Source organism: Armigeres subalbatus, chromosome 2, assembly GCF_024139115.2.
Source record: "Armigeres subalbatus isolate Guangzhou_Male chromosome 2, GZ_Asu_2, whole genome shotgun sequence".
NCBI lineage: Eukaryota > Metazoa > Arthropoda > Insecta > Diptera > Culicidae > Armigeres > Armigeres subalbatus.
The window spans coordinates 188,168,938-188,191,113 of NC_085140.1; the positions used below are offsets into that span (position 1 = coordinate 188,168,938).

General features: G+C 38.3%; 1 protein-coding gene and 1 pseudogene across 1 annotated transcript; one reads left to right on the forward strand and one right to left on the reverse strand.

The window, feature by feature from the left end:
* The first annotated feature begins 6,138 nt into the window (after positions 1-6,138).
* On the forward strand, positions 6,139-7,640 carry LOC134209441 (uncharacterized; annotated as a pseudogene).
* Positions 7,641-7,821: 181 nt separating this feature from the next.
* On the reverse strand, positions 7,822-9,195 carry LOC134209442 (uncharacterized). The gene is made up of 2 exons (XM_062685427.1): positions 9,072-9,195; positions 7,822-9,010 (listed from the first exon to the last, which is right to left on the reverse strand). Exons 1-2 carry the CDS (start codon positions 9,134-9,136, stop codon positions 7,822-7,824), a joined length of 1,254 nt encoding a protein of 417 aa, XP_062541411.1. The 5' UTR covers positions 9,137-9,195.
* Positions 9,196-22,176: the final 12,981 nt, after the last annotated feature.

Below are 22,176 nucleotides of genomic sequence, written 5' to 3' on the forward strand. Positions count from 1 at the left end.
GACGCAAATAGTAGATCATGATTGGAAAACACAGGAGCTTCAATTTGATTAAATCTTAGAACTTTTGATGGATCATTTGTAAGTAATAAGTCCAGTTGTGATGAACCATTCCTATGAAAAAATGTTGGTTCACTTCCCACACATTGTATGTGAGAACAATACATTCTGAAGTTTCTCCGATTTTGATGTGTTGACTAGCATATTAGTATTGAAATCTCCTAACAGAAAAATTTGTTCATAAGTAAAACCGAAAGACGATAGTAAATATTCTAATGATGTTGTGCAGTCAACTTCTGGAGGGTTGTAAACTACTGGTAATAAGATTTTTCCTTTTGGCAAAAACAGTTCTACAGCAACAAATTCAGTAATTACAGATCCGATTTGGTTGTTTGATTTAGCAATAAAATTGTAGGTTAAACTTTTTTAATATATAGCAATAAACCCCCTCCTAAGCGACCTACCCTGTCATGTCTTACTGACTCATATCCTGCAATAGCTACGATAGAGTCATCAATTGTATCGTTCAACCATGTCTCACATACACATATTACATCGACACTACTCACTTCAACAATTTTTCGTAATTCCTCAATTTTGCATAGTTTACGAGCACATAAACTCTGACTATTCATACAACACACGGACAACTTATCTCCAATTAAAGCGGATTTCATAACGGTGCCGGGAATGCACCAGTTCGTCGAGATGTAGGAACTAGAATTATTAGCCATTAAAGCAGTGATCCCCAACATACCAGCTCTCAAGGGCCGCACAGCAGTTCTGAACTCTTAAAACGGGCCGCAGTATATGTATTCAAGAAAATTGATTTTTTCATTTAGAATTTTCAAAGGGCATAAATTACGATAGAAATTGAAACATAGCATAACTAAAAAGTTTATTTATATTTATTTGTTTTGTATATACAGTGGATATTTTATTTCTGCGAGTATTCTCTAAACATTTAATTCAAACTTGTACATTATTCGGGTATTTAATAACTTGCTTAACTTGCCTGAGTATTTTTCGCTTTGGTAAGCTTGTCAGTATCAATAGTTATGTTGGTTGAAGAAATTCTGAGCAATTTTTCCAAATGATCATCTGTTAATCGATTCCGGGCTTTTGACTTAACATTTTTCATATTCGAAAATAATTGTTCACAGCAGTATGTTGTGGCGAACAACGACAGCATCTGTAATGCGTGTTTCCGTAGTTCCGGATACTTTTCTGCAGTAATATATGTTGAGTAGAACTCGAGTAAATCAACTTTCCGAAACATGTCTTCAAGAACTGAGTTTGTTTGTAATTCAATCAATTCAAGCTGCAATTTACCTGGAACTTTTTCTACCTCAACTGACCATGGCGTGGAAAAAATCTTCAAACTTAGCTCGTTCGCTTTAATTTCATTGAATCTGTTGTGAAATTCTTCCCTCAGTGTCACTATCATGTCAACGTAGATTTCGGTGTTGCCAATGGAGCAAGTAGCCATAGCCAAAAAATGAGAAAAATCGCGATTTTTCAATTGTATTTCCCATAATCGCAACTTAGTCTCAAAAGCTCTCACATACTGGAACAGTTCGTGAACCAAATTGTTTTTACCTTGAAGTTTGACGTTCAGTTCGTTCAAATGATTTGATATATCTGTGAGAAATGCAAAGTCGGACAACCATTTATTATCTGCAAAAAAGTCAACCTTTTTTCCCTTCTTTTCCATGAACTGTTTGATTTCGTCTTTTAAGTCAAACACACGTTTAAGGACTTTTCCTCTGCTCAACCAACGCACTTCGGTGAAATATGGCACATCATTGTACTCGGCTCCAACTTCGTCCAAAAATTCTTGGAATTCGCGGTGGTTAAGTCCATGGGCTCGTATGTAATTTACTGTTTTAACAATATCACCCATGACATTTTTGAAAGAAATATTTTTTGCACACAAATTTTCTTGGTGGATAATGCAGTGATACTGAATAAAATCACCATTACCAATCAATTTTGCTTTTTACGCAAATAAGCAATTGCGCCTCATTTCTGCCCACCATTGCTGGAGCACCATCTGTCACGGCTCCTGTATAAATAAAGATAAAAATAAATAAGAACGAAAACCGCGCCTACTTTACTTAGGGTAGAATGGCCTCAGCACCTCAACATTTTAATACTCGGCGGCATTTCAACAACCTGAAACCTGCAGATACTAATTAACTACTGACAAGTAATTCGGTTGTAAAACGTCAGAGTAATAAATTGTCAGGACAGGACTAGAATGCTGACCAAGTGGTCCTTCTCGAGCTTCAACTTACCCGCAAGATTATTCAACTTTAATCCAAGTTTGTCCAGCGTAGCATCCAGAGCGGTAAAAATATCGATTCCTCTCGTAGTTCCTTTCATCGGGAACAAGGTTGCTAGTTCTTCGGTAATGTTGAAGTTGCAATCGATACCACGGATAAATATTGCAAGCTGAGCTGTGTCACTGATATCTGTGCTTTCATCCAAAGCTATCGAGTAGTACATGAACTTGGCTATTTTTTCTTTCAAACACTGCTTGATTTCTTTACCAATCTCCTCAACTTGGCGCGTCACAGTTGAAGCAGAAAGACTCATTTTTTCAAAGAGTTTTTTCTGTTGTGGGCACACTATTTCAGCAACCGCCACCAAACACTCTTTCACAAATTCCCCTTCAATAAACAGCTTTGATGCTCAGGACATTTTTTCAGCAACTATATAACTTGCCTTCACTAACGAATCATTTTCTGACGTTTGTTTTTTGTAAACACTGTGTTGGTGCACTAACTGTCGCCTCAATTCATTCAGCTTTGCGGTACGCAATGAGCTGGACAATGATTCAAATCTCACTGCATGTTTCGTGTCGTAATGCCGTTTAATGTTGAACTCCTTCATTACCGCTATGGTCTCAGTGCACACCAAACACACTGGTTTATCCTTCACCGAAACAAAAAAATACTGCTCCGTCCATTTTTCCTGAAAAACTCTCTTTTCCTCAGTAATTTTCCTTTTCTTTGTATCACTTGTCGTAGCCATTTTTTCCTCTCTCTATCCGCAGAAGTTAGCACGCGCACGAACGAACAAAACGTTGATTTAAAATTGAATGACCAAATCATATGAATCACGCAATGCAAAACGAGAACTAGTTCACTTTCATATGTGGATAGAAACGACACAAAGACAGGTATGTTACTTATGCGACTGAGCGAAACAGTTGTAAAAGTCACATCCCGCGCAGCTCCAAATAATAGCGGTTGTGTCGAAGTATGTGTGCTATTCGCTTACAAACTCGTCTAAAAATGATGATCATGATGATACAATGATTCATGGTATATTTATTACACCTTGAACGGTCTCAAACACTGGAAACGATACAAGACCAAGAAAAAAAAGCAAATTTTTTTCCGGACGGTAACTGCTAAACATCGGGCCGCAGAGAGTGCCTTTTCTAGAATCGTTCGCGGGCCGCAGAAAAAGGCTTGCCGGGCCGCATGCGGCCCGCGGGCCGCACTTTGGTGACCACTGCATTAAAGAGAAAATAATATACAGCAATTAAAAGAGGATGGAGTATGAGCATTTCTTCAAACATAACAGTATTCATAATATACAAACTTTTAAATTTTTAATACATACAAAAAAGCAAACAGTAAAAACGGTAAGCATTATTATACCAGCTAAGTACTATATCGAGCGCATTCAACACTCCGATAGCAGCATGACACCGAAGTAGCAACATAATCAGCGCCATTTAGCGCCCAGGACTAAGCTATTAAACAGCATCAATTTTTGCGAATTACCCGCGCCATTGAGCGCCCAGCATCCAGCATACAACAGCAACAGCAGCAACAGACTTTTAGGGTGGAATCATGGGATTAATAGGAAGGAGAGGAAGGATAAACAGAAACTTTTTAGGATCGGGTTGATGACGGCAGATTGAGCTCACTCTCAGTAATAATAGCAGTAACTTTTTCCTCCCCAGCTTTTTTCACGTAGAGCACGCCATTACGTGTAAACACCTCTCGCAGTTTCCCATCCTTCTTAAGCTTCAGCGCCTTGGCTCGCAGATCACGGATGTGAGGTCCTATGTTTTCGTTAATGTAAATTCGTTTCTCAATCGTAAATCCAATTCCAGTGAGCGATAAAGAACGGGATCGAAGATAGCGGAAGTAAAAATCGTTGCGTTGGACAGTAATTGCGAACTGTATCATGATCATATAGACATTTCCAGCTGTGGTGGTCCCCTTCGAGAGACGACGAATGTCAACCAATGGAAAATTGCTTTCTGTGTAACCAAACGATCTGCACCATGTGTGAAAGTAGGAGAGAAGGTCTTCTCCATCCACAAAAGGAACTCTGCTCACCACCAAGTCATTTACACGACTTGATCTATCCAAAGCTATTGATGTTTCCTCTCTGACCTTTACAACCGAGGTGGACAATTTAGTGAATGATTGATTATTTTCTTCACGTAATTTGTCGATGTCCGAGGCGAGGTCCGTTCGCAGTTTACTCATTTCCGATGATATTGATGAAAGAGAGTCTCCCAGTTTTTGAAATCTCGTTAACTTTTCAAAGGACCTAAGTAACATTTTTTTCATGAATTAATTTGAGTACTGCAATCAAAAGCTTTCGTATTGGTGTGTTGATTGCGCTATTCAAATTAATTCATGAAAAAAATGTTACTTAGGACCTTTTGAAAAGTTAAGCGAGAAATCTTCCTTCGTTGTTCGTTGGTAGGAAGCGAGTTGTGATTGCATGAGGTTAGCAAGCTCAGCAACGGTCATCTCACCATCACTCTTCGCGAGTTTTAACGAGTGAGTTACTGCGAAGTCGTGTTGCATGTTCTTTGTCTGTCATGGCGGGATTCGACACACTCAAAGGACCACTCGAATAAATTGTCTTTTGTAATGGAACACAAAAGCCGGGTGATAAAATATCACTAATTTAGCGACAAATGTCGGCGATCGTGGTGTAAATTGTAGGGTCCACGAAACTAGAGCACTAGAATATCACTTCAAGCGAGCGTAGATAATTTAAACACAGAGAAAACAACCGTTTTTACTGTTCGCACAGAATCGATATATCTTACGTGCGCTTCATTCTACACACTCTCTCTTCTTCAATTCATTATTTTTAATTATTTTCAATTATTTTTGATATGTACGGCGAAAGAAAACGATTGTATCGAGATTCGAGAGAAGCATCATGAGGGCCCATTCACAAACTACATGACGTTTTAGGTTGTGGGAGGGTACTCGTCTGAGCGTTAAGGACTATATAAATTTCAGAACCCTACCATACATGAAGCGTTACTAGGGGCTTGGTGTGGGTTGACAATGGTTGTTACGTGCGAACGTATTATGTAGAACCCCTGTTTTGTTTCCGTGTTGTAAATATATTTCGGGTTTTATCAAGTCTCGTTCTGTCAATCAAGTCACATATTGTTGCTAAAGCACAAAACCGAAGTTCGCTAGTAGGTACTAGCGAAGCGAACATTACTATCGAAATATCTGTCAGTTGTCTGCAGCAAGAACGTAAATATAAGCTATTGTTATTTATTTACAGTTATCGGCCGTAGATTGTTTGAACTCGAAATTGCCAGAATTTAAATTGTACTAGGGTGGGTGTCCCAATTGACGCCATACATAAGAACAACTATTTTTAAAAAAATAAGTAAAAGACATGTGAGTGAACTTTATATATCAAGCGAAAGGTTTTACTTCCTGCTCCTTAGAACAGCTGTGAAAACCACAATAAAATTTGTTATTATCCTCAAAATTGATTAATCCATAATAGGAACGCATGCACCAGTTGTGGCACTATTCTTAATTTTGGTTCCTTATTTGGCAAATCCCATTGTTTTCTTATGGGACTGGCCAAATAGGGACCACTAGTGCGACAACTGGTGCAAAGGACGTCAAAAATTAAGCAAAATCATTTTTTACAATTATGCTTTGCTTGTTTTGGAGGAAATCAAAGGTGTTATCGTATCATATGAATATGCTTTATCGATATGAACTTGGTTTGTTGTGATTTGATTGGCCATTTGGTATATAAAGCACTAGTGCGACAACTGGTGCTATAGCCACAACTGGTACATCTAGCCTAGTTAATAGTTTTCCTTTGGCAATTATTTAAAGGATGGCAAGTATTATCTCCCAGCAAGTTCGGCACCGACATGCACATGCAAATACAGTCTATCACGCTCTCTATGGATATTATTGTTTGGGCATTCCAAGAAAGAGTAAGCGCGTATCTACGGGAAATCGTTATCAACTGTTTGTGAATGGTTCTCTAAGTTTGAAACAAACGGATTCTTCAGTAGAAAACAACGGAAAATTACATACAAAAAGTTTGGTGTCGAGATGAGAGAATGGATCGTTAAATTGTATATGAAGGAACCTATCTTGTTTCTTGACGAGGCCAAACATAAATTCCAAACGAGATTCAAAACAACCATTACAACCAAGGATGTTATCGATCATTTAGTAATCTGCATTTGATCATTTAGTAGTTTGTCAATAACTAATTCCAGAGGCTAAATTTCAAAATGTGTTGTATGGTGGTCTTCTAATGCAAAGGTTTATCTACAACTCTGCCTAATAGTTCGTTGTTTGAATTTCACTAATAACGGAGCTATATCGCTAGTAGCAGTAACTTAGACTAAATGATTGCATATTTTGTTATCATTTAGTATGAGTATAGCAACTAGCACCGTAACTCATTTAATAGTGAAATTCGAACATCGACCTGCTAAGAAAAGTTGTAGAAAAACTTACGCACTAAAAGTACACCATACAATACATTTTGAAATTCGACTTCTGGAATGAGTTATTGACAAACTACTAAATGATCGAACGCAGATTACTAAATAATCGATAACATCCTTGATTACAACAGCTTCAATATGTACAATACTTCACGACGCAGGTCTGACCTGGAAGTCCCTAGAACGACGAGCTATTTAAATTAGGGACGAAGAGATTGTGCGGCTCATGCAGGAATTACTGGCCATAGAGTGGGATATTTACAATCTTGTGTTCCTAGATGAGGTTAGCTTTGACAATCGGGACATGCTGCGAAAGAAGGGTTACGGGGTAATTGGTCGCAAGATTGTTTATCGAGGGGAATTTTGCCGTAAACCTCGAGTTTCCTGTTTGTGCTTTTTGGGAGTAAATGGAATTCTAGATAGTTTCACCACCGATGGCACATTCACCAGACAAAAGTTCTTCGAATGTTGTCGAAATTTTGCTCTGCAGAACGCTCAGGTACAAAGATACCCAGGATTCCATTCAGTATGGATCATGGATGGTGCAAGGATACATTGTGATCCAAATATAATACGTTATTTGAGATCGATCGGTATAATTCCGATATTTTTGCCAGCATATTGCCCTTTTTTTAATCCAATAGAGGTAATATTTGGACTCATCAAACAACGCCTACGAAGGGTCTACCTCGAAAATATGTCTCACAAGAAAGCCGTATTACTTGAGGTTTGCGATGCGATAAATTACTTCAAGGTTTATCCTTGCAAGCAGATTTTCTCTCATTGTGGTTATCTGGCAGGCGGTGTTTTCATTCCAGAAAAAGGACTTGACCAAAATACGTGCAAAATAAAGTTTAACGTGATTCCGCTGTAATACATACCTCGAGACATACCCGCAGTATATCCCTGTTGATCCGACAAATGTATGGCCGGACTTTCGAGGTTTCTCTCGTTAATCCAACTGTCAAATTGTTTTTGCATAAAAAAAAAAACATTTTGAAATCTTAAATTTTGTTTAAAAAAACATTTATTCAAAACAATATTCGAAAAACAAATTACAAACAATTGTCTTCACAATCGGTCACTCTTGCAGCAAGCATAACACTTAAGTCTGATTCCTCTGGACGTACAGCGGCTTCCATAGCAGTAAACAGCTCAGCACCTACCGATCCCCGGAGTTCCATTGCGTCAATCCTTTGTGCGACTCCTTGTAAGATGGACATTGCCAGGGTTAAATCCTTCTTGATCACTCTAATTTCATTCATCCATCCATCATTCACAGTATTTGCAACGTTCATTCCCCGATGTACTGACTGAAGCCTGGCCGCTTCAGACACTCCTGTCCATCTGAAATACTTTGCCAGTTCTATTGGCGGCGATGCCGCATTCTTGAGCTGTTCGTGCTTATGCGCTGGCGAAGAGTTGATAAAATTTGCCCATAAAAGCCAAGAGCTGTGATGTCCTTCAAGGACTTTGTGACTTTCACGAAGATCATTCGCTACCATGGTATCATCTTTCGTTGAATGTGCACCCGCGCGGTCTGCATTACGAGGGGCCGTGAGAATACGTAACACGCTCTGATATTGTGTGTTTGTTTCCAAACTTGTTGAATACACATAAATGTGTACCTTGATACATCTACCTCGCCATGTCGTTATCACTCGTGGGGTAAGGCTATTCACAAGGTAAGTTTTTCGCTTAGATGGATCCTGCAGTGTCACAAAACTCGAAAGATCTTCCTGGCTAGGCTCCACCTTATCAGACCAACGCGGTTCTTCATTGTTGAATACGACTTGTCGATGTACGTACTTTTTTGATACAGCCCAAAGCAAATTCAACAATTCTGGGACCGAATTGGCACCAACGTCTCGCTTAAGCACTTCACGAGGACGCAACTGATTACGATAAAGGCGCCTGTGAAACGTTGCTTTGAAGAAAAACAGACAGTCCTCAAACTTGTCTTTTGCAACACCATGTCCAGTTTCGTCAATCAATGGATCACTTTCTGCAGAGAGATTTTGGTCTTCCGGATGGTGCGAAGCAATCACAAATCCACTTCCCGAAGGCTCTATCTGTTCCTCAGTAATTTCATTTGCCGGATCAAGTGCGTTCCCGCTGCCGCTGTGCTGATGATTTTCAGGCTGGAATAGCTCCTCAACGGGATGTTCGTCCCGGTAGCTTATCGATGACAGCTGGTCCAGATTGGCGTTCTCAAAATCATCCAGATATTCGGTATCAACATATCTAAAACATAAACTTGATTTAATTCGAAAATCGAGATTAGAAATAAATAAATAATTCTCACTCGCCACTAAGCCCATCCATTTTTGAAACGTAAATACAAACGCCGGCAAAATATTCAAATGACATTTGTTGACTTCGCTAGTAAAAAGCACTGAAGAAAAAGTGTATGCTATTTTCCGATTTTTTTCTTTATACACAATAACGAAGTTAGTGAAAACAAGCGACAGAACGGGCGCGTTAGTTTATAGTTCTAATGTGAAAAACCCAGATTAATCCACCTAGCGTTGGTGGTGCCTTTCTCGCATTTAGTTAAGACACCAACCTTATATGGGGTTTATATGGTCTGATGTACCATTTTCTGCATAACTTTTAAACGCAATTACCGATCGATATAAAATTCAATAGTGATCAACAAGGCTTTGTCCCCTGTCGAATGAAACTTGTTGCGAGAAAATCGGTTAAGGATTACTATACGAAAAGTTGTCTAATGTTTTTTATAGCTTTTGTGCACACACATACACACGGACAGACAGACATGTGCTCAGCTCGTCGAGCTGAGTCGATTGGTATATAATACTATGGGTCTCAGAAGCTTCTATAAAAAGTTCGTTTTCGGAGTGAAATGATAGCCTTTCGGTACAACTTAGTTGTACGAGAAAGGCAAAAACACCGTAGTGGTAAGTAATTAATATTATATATCTTGTTCTTAATTAAATAAAATATATATAGCTTTGTAGCATGCGGCAAATATTGAAATGTATTTGATTTGACCTGCTGAAAGATCGGTGCCCAATGTCCTGTTTTCAAGTTTAGCGTTATGTAATTTGCGAATGAAACTTAACTGCTGAGTGGATTAACCTGTTTTTACAAAGATTTTCAGCAATTTAATCGCAAGCATCGGATATTCTATCCGCAGCATTCAGTTACCTATTTTCTCCAGTACCTACGGGTTATTATTCAGATAACTCTTTTATTGGGCAAAAGAAAAAAACTCTAGCACTCTAGCAAACTCTGCATAAGTCAACGTCAACATGGCTGCTAAAAAACCGAGTCGAAGTGATTTTTCACGCAAGAGAATTGCTTTTCATAATTGAAGAAGTGTATAAATCTAGCGTAATGAAGCAGAATTATGTTTGATACACTTTTTTTAAAGAAGCAGTGGTTAATGAAATATTGATTAATTTGCGTGATGAGCCAATGTTAAATCCAGGGCCGACATTACCGCCGGTTATATATTTTTTTAATTTAACCAGCTGAGGCATTCCACGGGGGCATGTCAGTCGATCCTGAGCGACCATTTCGAAAATATTTGAAACTCTGCACAGTTTTTCAATTTCATCTAAATCGTCATTTTTCGATATCAAATCTTCATATTGAGTCACGACTAACTTTTCAAAAGGGTGTATGTGAAAATGGTTCAAAAATATTTAAAAAGCTGCACAGCAAAAACGGAATGTTCGATTGTTATGATTTTTTCAGCAAAGTTAGACAACTAAATGGTGATTCTTAAGAAAATGTGCACAGTAAAAAAAAATTTTTTTTGCCTTATCATTTTTGTCACAAAAACTCGAATATCTCAAAACCCTATCTTTTTTCGAACGTAATTTTTTTAGGGAAAACGGTCCATTATATTAGCTATCTACCATAAAAATTTGGTGATGGTAAACTAATAAACAAAAAAGTTATGACATTTCAAACATTTCACAATTTTCACATTAAGTAAAAAAAAAAATTTTTCTGTGTGAGTTATTTCGAGAATTGCAGTTTGATGCAGATTTTATTGTTAAGGGACGTGATTTAAACAAGTTGTTTTCATGACATTTTGATTTAATTATTCATAGCATCTATAAGAAACTTAGACACGATCCAGTGTTGTGATCAAAAGCATTGATAGTGTCATAATTTTCATTGCACGTGACTGGCGAAAAATTCTTTTAATAGTGTTGAAACCTGTTGATAATAACATTGATAGAAAAATATCAGAAATGTTATTTTTAAGACAAAAGCTGCAAAATCAAAGATTTATATACACGTGTACGTCTATAGTTTACCTGCAAAAAATATACCTCTTAGAGAATAGACTTTATGATCGGGAGGAAACGGGTATCTTCAACAACAACAAATGCATGATAGGTACATACCATGACAATGCTCACGAAAAAGCAAAAAATTACTACTACTAAGGTTGTTAAAGATCTTATAGTAATTTTTTCTTCAGTCAAGCAAATGACACCAAACTAGTCAGTAAAAACTTAAAAGTGATTTTGTTTATTGAAATATTACGAACAACATGAGTAGCCGCTTTCTCAACTGTTGTAGGCCGTTTGATGGACAAAAGTGTTCAAAAGAGTTACGAACTCTCACCGAAAGCACCATAGATAAACTGAAAGCGACTGGTTATGCTCCAATGTCCACATTGAATACAAATTTACGCATTTGCACGTCCTGCCGTCTAAACGTTGACAAAAGAGCAATCTGTATATCATCGGTTGAGCAGAGCGCAGGAAGTTCGAAAACGACAGCAACTGAGGAATTGCCAGATGTATCGACAACAACTGAGGAATTACCAGAAGTATTAAGTGCTGAGAGCCTTGCCACCGTACCATCATCGAAATCTGTTTCAACAAATCAATCGGAAGATGAGTGTATCCAAAAGGTCAACATCGAACGCTTTAACGAGGGCATAGCTGGGATAAAAGTGACTCCGATTAAATGGAGTAAGATGGACTACGTTTATTACCCGGAGAAAAATACCGTGAAATAAACGAAGCTGTACGAAGAAACCTCTTCAAATTAGGACCTGATGATGTGGAAAATACAGACTACGATGAGGTAATTATAAATATGAAGGAAAGGTTCTCGAATGCAGCCACGACAAGGAAAGAAAAATTATTGATTTTGTCGATGCTGCCAAGTTCGTGGTCTATTCAGGATGCCATTGATGAGTTCAAAACCAATAGAAATACAGTAAAAGAGGCAAAACAATTGAAGAATAACTGTCTTTCAACCAAAAATACTAGGTCTAGTACTGCATTAACAGATGAGACAAAAGAAATAGTAGTTCAATATTTTGAAGATGATGAAGTAAGTCGAGCTATGCCTGGTCAAAAAGATTATGTATCAGTAAAAAAAGATGGAAAGCGTCAAGCAATCCAAAAACAATAAATGATGACGACTTTGAAAGAAGCGTACACACGCTTCAAGGAAATTCACGATAATATTAAAATAGGTTTTTCCTCATTTGCAAGCCTTCGGCCAAGGCAATGTAAGCTTCTTTCCAATTCAGGAACACATAATGTGTGTGTGTGCACAACCCATGAGAATATTAATCTTATTTTACATAGTTTGAAAAGAATCAATTTAACAAAGGATATTAAAATGTTAACTGGTAGTCTTTTGTGTGAAAATACAACATCAAATTGCTATCTACGATCTTGTTCGGATTGTCCAGATTCTTCATCATTGGAAAATACTTTATTCGCTGAGTTTGAAGAAAAATATATTGATCAGTTATCATTTGAGCAATGGGTGACCACGGATAGGTGTGACATAGAAACTATTGTAAAACCTGTAGATGAGTTTGTGTCATATTTTTGCTTGAAATTAGAAAGTTTAATCCCTCACGATTTCATTAAAACAGAACAATCCAGCTTTTTAAAAATACGAAAAATACATTTACAAAATGGTGAATTTTTAGTCATTTGTGATTTTCTGAAAATTACAGCTTTGTATTGCAAGATGAAGTGCAGTCTCATCACTGGAACGTACAACAAGCTACAATTCATCCATTCGTTATTTATTTTAATGGAAGTACGCAAATTGAACACTTAAGTTTTATTATAATTTCCGAAGATTTAAGACACGATTCAGTATCCGTAAACTTGTTCATTGAAAAATGATTAACTTTTTACGCGTTGATAAGCATAAAGAAGTCAAAAGATATATTTCATGTCTGATGGAGCAGCGTCGCAGTACCAAAATCGTAAGAATTTTTCGAGCCTATGTCAATTTAAATCAATGTACGGAATTGATGCAGAATGGCATTTTTTGCTACATCACATGGCAAAGGTCCTTGTGATGCTATTGGAGGAACAATAAAGCGCATGGCCACAAGAGCAAGTTTAGCCAAAGAACGTGAGCATCCAATTAAAACTGCGAAAGAACTTTTGATTGGGCAAATCGTAGAAAAGAAAAAGATTTAACCAAATTATCATTTTGTTTTACTACTACTGAAGAGTACGAAATAAAGGCTTCAGAGCTCAGCGAGCAATTTAATAACGCGAAAACGATCCAAGGAACCCAAAAATTTCACTGTTTCATTCCATTGTCGGAAAATAAAATTAAAGCAAAACTATACTCAAACTGTGCTGATAATAATTCAAAAGTGTTCGATATTTTAAAAATTTGAATAAAAATAAATAAAAAATAAGTATTAATAAACTGTTTTCATGATATCATAACCCATACCAAAATTCAAACCCAAAACTCTTAGAGTTTCTATAACAACATTGTGTAACTGCCACATTTAATTTAATACTTAGGATAATATTAATTCATTTTATTTATTTATACATATAATATTTATACATATAATATACATAATATCGATGAATACATAAATATGGAATATCATACAAACAACTTGTTTAACTCACGCAAGGCCCTTAACAATAAAATCAGCATCAAACTGCGATTCTTGAAAAAAAAAAAATACACGGAATTTTTTTTTTGTTTACTATATGTGAAAATTGTGAAATGTTTGAAATGTCATAACTTTTTTGTTTATTAGTTTACCATCACCAAATTTTTATGTTACGTTCGAAAAAAGATAGGGTTTTGAGATATTTGAGTTTTTGTGACAAAAATGATATTTTTAAAGGCAAATTTTTTTTTTTTTTTACTGTGCACATTTTCTTAAGAATCACCATTTAGTTGTCTAACTTTGCTGAAAAATTCATAACAATCGAACATTCCGTTTTTGCTGTGCAGCTTTTTAAATATTTTTGAACCATTTTCACATACACCCTTTTGAAAAGTTAGTCGTGACTCAATATGAAGATTTGATATCGAAAAATGACGATTTAGATGAAATTGAAAAACTGTGCAAAGTTTCAACTCAATAGAAAATCATGAATTAAAAATTTTCTTAAATTTTGATGCTGTTGCTTGGAATCGCTCAGCTGTAATAAAATTACGAAGAAGTTATTTGATGTAACGCATACCCTACATATAGTGGGAGGAGCGGCTTTTGACAAAAATAGCAACAGGCAAACAAAAAGCACAGCAAGTCACCGACCGGTTTGGTCAAAAACAAACTTCGGTAGGAAGGATATCCTCGACCGAGCAGAACCAGCGATGGGAAGCCGTAAAATGTTTTGGATCACATTAAAATCAAGTGTTCGGAACAAGTGTGGTGGAGTAACAAATGAAGGGGACGGGGTTGTTCCGAGAGTGTACGTATTTGGGCTTCGTTATCGGCACCATGGTTGGATGATAATCATCATCAGCGTGGTTGTTGACGCTGGATTATTAAGGGCGGGGAGATCCGGAGATGTTACTATGTTACGCAACTATGTGTATGAGCAAGCAAGCATACATATCGGTTCCTTGGCTCGTTTTGATGATTGAAATGTGCTGCGATTCAAGTATTAGAGTTAGATAGTGGCGTAGATCTCGACACAATAGGCTAGTTATCATGAGACATGGTTCCGTTTTGAAGTATAATCTATGAACTTTAAATCAAGTATTTTATAATATAAATTATTTTAAGTGAAATTGAATTGATGTAGAAGGTAGGTATGATGTGCAAAACTTGTTCATAGTTTTCTTGAGAATATTGGCGTACATATACCAAAGTTTTGGTGCAAAAATTTTGAACACTTTTCGTTATCTTTTTCTACTTTTTATTATACAAAATGCAAACTGCAAATTGAATCGTAAACAGTTTTCTATTATCCTGATTTGACATCCCGCCGAATGGACTCCATCGCACCACGCGTACGTCACATGCTATTCAAAAGACTACACTCATCGTTACCACCCCCATCGACATCGTGATGGGTTTGTGCCAGGGAAGTCTTACACAAAATTGAGGAGACAATCATTCGAGTTTTCGGTTCATTTGTCGTCTGGTTATCCGAGGAAGGATGGTTGTTTTCCCAGAGAAGCCTTATTCCAGCTAGCGGCAATTGATTATAATAATTATAGTGCCAAACACTCCACTTGTCCTATACCATGCCCGAGAATGGAAAATTTAATTTGATACACCGCTGCACTCTGCGGTGATGAACTCAAAATTGCAATAAACACTGATGACTTGGGGCTGCTGCTGACTTCACTGTTTGCGGTTAATTTCCTGCACATTTTGCAACAATAAGGGAAAGCGCTTCTGTTGAAGTGCGTCATTATCTTCGCATTAAGTCCCAACACCAGTGGCTAAGATATTATAACGGAGATTAAACTCCCTAGTAGCTGAATATTACTCTGACTTTTATTATTTTAGCAATTTATAATTTAATTTCACATACAAGTAACTAGAAACTGAACTAATGTATCTACTCCCAGGGTGGATCGCAAAATATAAATCATTCTCACACACGAATAGGGTAAGTATTCAAATGATCATCATTAATTTTCATCTACTAATAGGGTAGATGCACCAGTAGTGGCTATAGCACCAGTTGTCGCACTAGTGGATTATACACCAAGTGGCACATCATATCATCACAATAGATTTTCTGATGACATGATAACACCTTTGATCTACTCAAAGTAAAGCAAAACATAATTGTAATAAATGGTTTTGCCTAATTTTTGTCGACCTTTACACCAGTTGTCGCACTAGTGGTCCCATTATGGCCAATCCCATAAGAAAACAATGGGATTTTCTGTAATAGGAACCAGAATTAAAAATAGTGTCACAACAACACAATTGATTTATTTCTCGACCGCACAAAGCACAACGAAACCAGAGCGTTCGAAGTGTCGTCGATGAACCGGGCATGAACACTCCTCACCATGCATGTCTGGTGACATATGCAAACCGTTGAGGATCGCGTTTTGGACGACCGAAACGACGCCCAGCACTAACACACGATCCTCTGAGCATTAATCAATTACCTATGCTGTCTATCGACGAGAGAAAACTTTCCAATAGTCGGTCTAAACTCCTCCTCTTGGCCAACCTGAGCGTTTAAATCTCCTATGATGATTTTGACGTCGTGGCTTGGGCAGCTGTCGTACTCACGTTTCAGCTTCACGTAGGATGCATCATTATCATCATCAGTGCTTCCGTAGTGTGGGCTATGGACGTTGATTATGCTAAAGTTGAAGAACCGGCCTTTGATCCTCAACCTGCACATTCTTTCATTGGTCAGCCACCACCCGATCACGCGTCTTTAAATATCGCCCATCACTATGAAAGCTGTTCCCAGCTCGTGTGTGTTGCCGCAGCTCTGGTAGATGGTATGATTACCTCTAAACGTTCGCACCATTGATCCCTTCCAACAAACTTCCTGCAGCGCTACGATGCCGAATCCACGGTCCTTGAGCACATCGGCGAGTATGCGTGTGCTCCCGATGAAGTTGAGAGATTTTCAGTTCCACCAACCGAGTTTCCAATCGCTAGTCCTTTTTGTCGCAGTGTTCTTCGCCGATGGTTCCGGTCCGTACTCTCTTGTTGATTGTCCGTTGCGTATGTTTTTTAAAGGCTGGATTGTAGGGCCTGAAACTAAACCCCCCAAATTTCCGGAGGACCATTCCTACTTATTCCCAGTTGACCATGGTGCACAGTTTCACTTAGAGATCCTCGCTGGCATTTGGACGATGATCAGCCGCCCCTAATATGGAGAACAGACGCTGTTGTGAGCCGATCCTGACATGGAGAACAGACGCTCAGTAAGATTTGCACCTCCGGAGAGGAGCAAACCACCCCCCCCTCCCTGTCAGCATACGACCATAGTTCCCACCGGGGTTGGTTACCCGATCTTCCCTAAGGTTGCTCGTATCCCGGCCAGCACCACAGGGAGGTAGGGATAGGAGTTGCTGGGTAAGAGGCTAAGGACCGCGAGATGGGGTCTATTTTATTCCTTCAGGTACGCGAAGTACCAATGGTACGCTTTACCAGCATTTGCCGTGCCAAAACGTTATTAAAAAACGGAAATCGTGTATTTTTCATAACCGATAAAATTCAATAAACCGAAAATATAAAGTTTTACGGTGACAAAAACATTGCATTGCGATTTTAACTATTTTCGAAAACATCAACCATTCCACCAAGGATGCTGTTCTTCCGCGGTCTGCTGCAACAACAGGTGTTGCAATCTAATTATCCGGAAAGACATTTCCTGTTTGTCTTTTATTTATTTTTCCTCCTTTATCCTTTTATTACCTCCCACTACCTCTGCATCGTGAATCTCAGGCAGGCGGAGAGCGTGCGGTTAGTATTCGAAAAATATTAACCTCCATCGAATATTTATCCCTTCCAGGCAGCAAGAAAATAATTGAAATTCCAGCTCTGAGTTCAATTCCCCATTCAGCATTTGATGACGAGGACCAATCCCTCAATCTCGACATCATCGAGCGCCACCACATCGGCCCCTCTGGGCTTCGAGCGGATAAAGTGGCAGCCGGAGTCGGTAAGACACAACATACACTTTCCCACCCGGAACCCAATTTGCGGATTGACGCTCCCTCAGCTGGACCCGGCATCCGATGTACCGCAGCCACAAAGAAAAATTTAATACAGAAAGTGAAACCGGACACTTCCTATGCAAATTTATCAACGTGTAAGAATTGTACACATTTTTGCAATATAAAACCCTTTGATATCGTCTTCCTCCGTCTTCCCCAGTGCGGTGCAGCTTTTCCGTTTCATAGTTCTGTTTCGCTGCTACTGACCCCAAAGTGTCCAATCCACTCAGAATTTCAAATCGATTTCCCCAGGGGGTGGTGGGCTTCCATGCATCTTCGTCGGTTTCTTGCGAGCAGCCGAGAAGTGACAGACACACTTCACTTATGTTGTAACCGGCTCAACAAGTGGACATGGATTGATGGTGCGGAACGTTTGTTTGTCGCACTCGTCGAAGTGGATGCAGATTTGAAGTTGTTTTCAGCGGATGGGAAATGCTCCATAAATTGATTTTAGAATAAAGAAATTCACCTTTGGAGTGAAATGATAGCCTTTTGGTACAACTTTGTTGTAGGAGAAAGACAAAGATAACATTCTTCGTTTTTGTAAGCAAATTAGGCTGTGAACCATTCCACCGATTCGTTTAACTTTTAGTTAAAATTTGACAGTTCGATGGTTATTTCGCCGTGGTTAACAATAACCCTGCTCCCGAGCATGGTTAGATTTGACAGTTCGATAGTTAAACTTTGTTCGCGAGAAAATTGGCGCCAAATCCATTTCGCTCCAAATAACCATCAATCTGTCAAAACTTAAATGGGTTGACTTCAGTAAATTTTAACCACGATGAGAAAATATTGTGGATTTACTTGACAAATGGATTCGAAGGTCAGTTCTCTTGACTATTTCATACGTCCTCTTTTCCAGCAAGGTTTGCCAAACTCAATAAATGTTTGGTAGATTACCTTGTTTTTTGCTCCTTGTTTATCAAAACAGATGTCAAAACATCAGAAAAAGAAAGAGGAGTCCGAGGGAAACAGCAAAAAACACGTGGCAGATTTGTCAGTTTTGACAGATTTGACTATGAAAAAGGGTGTGAAGGTAAAAACGGCGATTTCAACGACCGTTCAAGGAGCGACTATTTTGAACGGTCGGGTCCAATAGGGAAATCCACGGAAATCCAAAACCATCGAACAAATTTTAACTAAAAGTTAAACGAATCGGTGGAATGGTTCACAGCCTTAATTAGTTTATCTACACGGACAGATAAATCAACCCAAACTTTGAGTTCAATATACGCACTGTTGAGAATATCGCAGAAAAAATTTACCCAAATTTGGGTAGTTTTCCCTTTCTTTCCCACGATTGTTGCCAAAACTAGAGCAAGAGGTAAACACCTCACCGGGGTTGCTCAGCCAATAAACCAAATTTGAGTAAGTTCAATATTCTCAATTTTGCGTTGATCAAGGTCCGCTTTGGATAAATTAAACTCAGCTATGGGTAAATTGTTTACTAGAATTAAAGGCAAACTACCTAGTGCCAAAAAAGTCATTTTACTCAAATTTGGGTTTTTGGCCCGAACCACGGTTTTGAGTGCAAACAACCCACTTTTGGGTAGTTTTGGTTTTCAGTGTAGGGCTCAGCACCCCACTTCCCAAGAAATCGAGCATCTCACAAGAATCTACCTCATTAGGACGCCAACCATATGAATGTGTCACGGGTTTCATCCTAGCGACTGCACATTTGGTCCATTTGATCAGATCCACCATTTTGTTTTCGAACCGATAACCCTTCGTCTTCGTCTCGACCAAATATTGATTTCGACGAGAAAATAATGTCGTTGCTCACCGGTTGAAAAAAAAAAAGAAAAAATCAAAAATAGATTAATTTGCGGAGAGTGCCAAAGGATTTGGCTGCACATGGCCTCTTGGCCATAGATACCAGTGGATCCGTCCGAAATTCAAGATTGCTGGACAGTTACCTTGAGCCAATTGGACGAAACCGATTGTGGAAAAAGTAAGGCTACCTTCATAAACACAATTCCATCGAATCTTCCAGCACATCCCCTTATTTCAGGTTTTTCAATACAGTTTGGTGGTGGAGATCTTCTGTACTCGAGTACACACCGGAGAAAAGTATTTCACGATTATACATTTCGAAATTGCCTTTGCATAATCCATACCCTTCCCAAATCTTCAACAGGCCATACAAATGCATTTACTCGAACGAACGACCATTCGCACAGCTCAACTAGATATTTTACGCTGCACATCCGGCGGCACACGGAGAAAACGCCGTACGAATGCGGTATCTGAAACGAATGATTCATCCAGGGAACGGCCCTGCGGCCCATCAGTGAACCGCAGGTCACTATACGAAAGACGTAGATATGAACGGTATACGATGGCGTCACAATAGTTCGATTCAGTGTTTGTGTATTTTTCCTTAAAGCATGATGTAAGTGTTTTTCGGTGATTGGAGAGTTCTGCAGGAGGATGTTTGGCTGGCACGGATGATGAACTGCAGCTCGATAATCAATTGTATTGGAATCCGTTCTAAATTCTACAAAAAAGTACTTTAGCTTTTCGATCTGAATCTTCCTAGGATTTTATGTTCCCTTCGAAATCCTTTGAAGATTCCATTTGGAATTATGTCGCGATTTATTCGCTATATCCTTTCGGAATTCTATTCGATATTTCGAGATTCCATTCGGGAATCCTCAGAGGATTGGAATGGAGAATTCTCAAAGAACTTCGAATGGTATCAAAAGATTTCAAACGTTATCCAGAAATAATTCCGAATGGAATCCAGCAAAATCCAGCTGCAATTAATAGAATATCGCAACACTTAATAATTTAAAACATAATCCTGGAAGCCGTTCATTAGAATAGCTAATTCTAATGCCATGGTCATCGACTATTCAGCACCAGCGGGTTCCGTTTGTTGCCTCTCGTCGATTCCATGGAGCTCGTATCTTGCAAACAATCAATAATCAATTTACGGACTCGAATATTAACATATTTACTCGAATAGAACGTGTTCTTAAAATGTTGTACAAAATGTAGAAAAGAATTCTAATAAAATATTTGAAATGGTTCTGAACATAATTTTACAATGTAAACAAAACGAAGCATATAAAGAACAAAAAGAAGAGGAATCAAACGGTGACAATGTCTGCATCATTTCTAGCAAAAATCTAGAAGAACAGTGCTACACATGTCTAGGAGATATCTGCGTTTTCTAAGAGAACCGATATGTCAAATTGTTTAAACAGTTGTTGCATTTGAGGCAGATTTGAGGTCTGACAGGTTCTAGAAATCGAAGAAAAATATCTAGGAGACTAATTTTTGTTGTCTCAGAGATATCACCGTAGAAGTCTAGAAGATCTTTCCGAGCGGGACGGAGTGCTTACACGGAAGAAATAAACTAGCCAATAGTGAGTTCAATTCGGCCAACCTCGAACATCCGTACGGGAAGCCAAAATTGAGTAAATGGGGTCGAAGAAGTTTGCCTTTACTCCCATGTTAAAAAAGTACCCAACGGAAAATCTTTTTACCCAACTGGACCTCAATTTCGACCTCAGGTAATAAAACTCAAAGTTTGCTTCCCGTATTAAACTGGCATCGTTGGATTGTTTCGCTCTTTCGTTTTTGACAGCAGAAGAAATAGTGGATGAAAGAGAAGAGACAAAATAACTTAAAAATAAGTTTAAAAAAACTCAACGCTGGGTACTTTTTATTTACTTCCGTGTACCTTCTGGGATTAGTATGTATGTGTGTCTGTATGTGTGTATGTGTACAAAATTTTGTAGACACACTTTTTCGAACTTAGCAATGGCCGAATTACTCGCAACAAGTTCCATTCGACTAAGAATCCTGTCCCATTGTTTGCTATTGGCCAGATTGGACTATGGGATCAGAAGTTATGGCCAAAATACTATTTTCTATGCGCAAAACACGCTAAAAAGCACCTACTCATATTTTTTAGTATTTTTTTGCACGAGAAAGCCGCCAACACCGCTAGGTGGAATAATCAGGGTTTTTATCCGACGTTTCGGTTACATATAGTGTACCTTTACTTGAACTTAGTTAACTCCTTGATAAAGGTACAATATATGTAACCGAAACGTCGGAGAAAAACGTAAAACCCGTTTTTGAGCATAAGAAGACTGAAAGCCATAACCTCAAATATTTATTGATACATATAGGGTAATTCGCCAAATGTTGAACGGTTAATTTTTTCGCCTATTGTTGAACGCACGTGCATTTCTTATGGGCGTTCAACAATAGGCAAGAATTCTAGCCGTTTAACATTTGGCGGTTCCCCCTAATTAATTTCCATTGTTGATTTCTTAATCACAAACTAGCTAACATTAGCATTAAGTAATTCACACAAATTCGTAGGTAACACAAGCTTACACAAATAAAAAAGATGCATTTTAAATTAATTTTCATGCACATATTTGGAACATGCAATATGCACGTCGCTGGAGGGCTGATTTAAGCCCACCCACGCAATCCAACACCAGATAATGATCGCA

Excerpts from the sequence above, each read along its gene's own strand:
- LOC134209442 (XM_062685427.1), bottom strand. The coding sequence starts at position 9,136 with ATGTCATTTGAATATTTTGCCGGCGTTTGTATTTACGTTTCAAAAATG. Across the intron at positions 9,011-9,071 it reads ATGGATGGGCTTAGTGGCGA|ATATGTTGATACCGAATATC; the intron begins GTGAGAATTATT and ends TTTATGTTTTAG.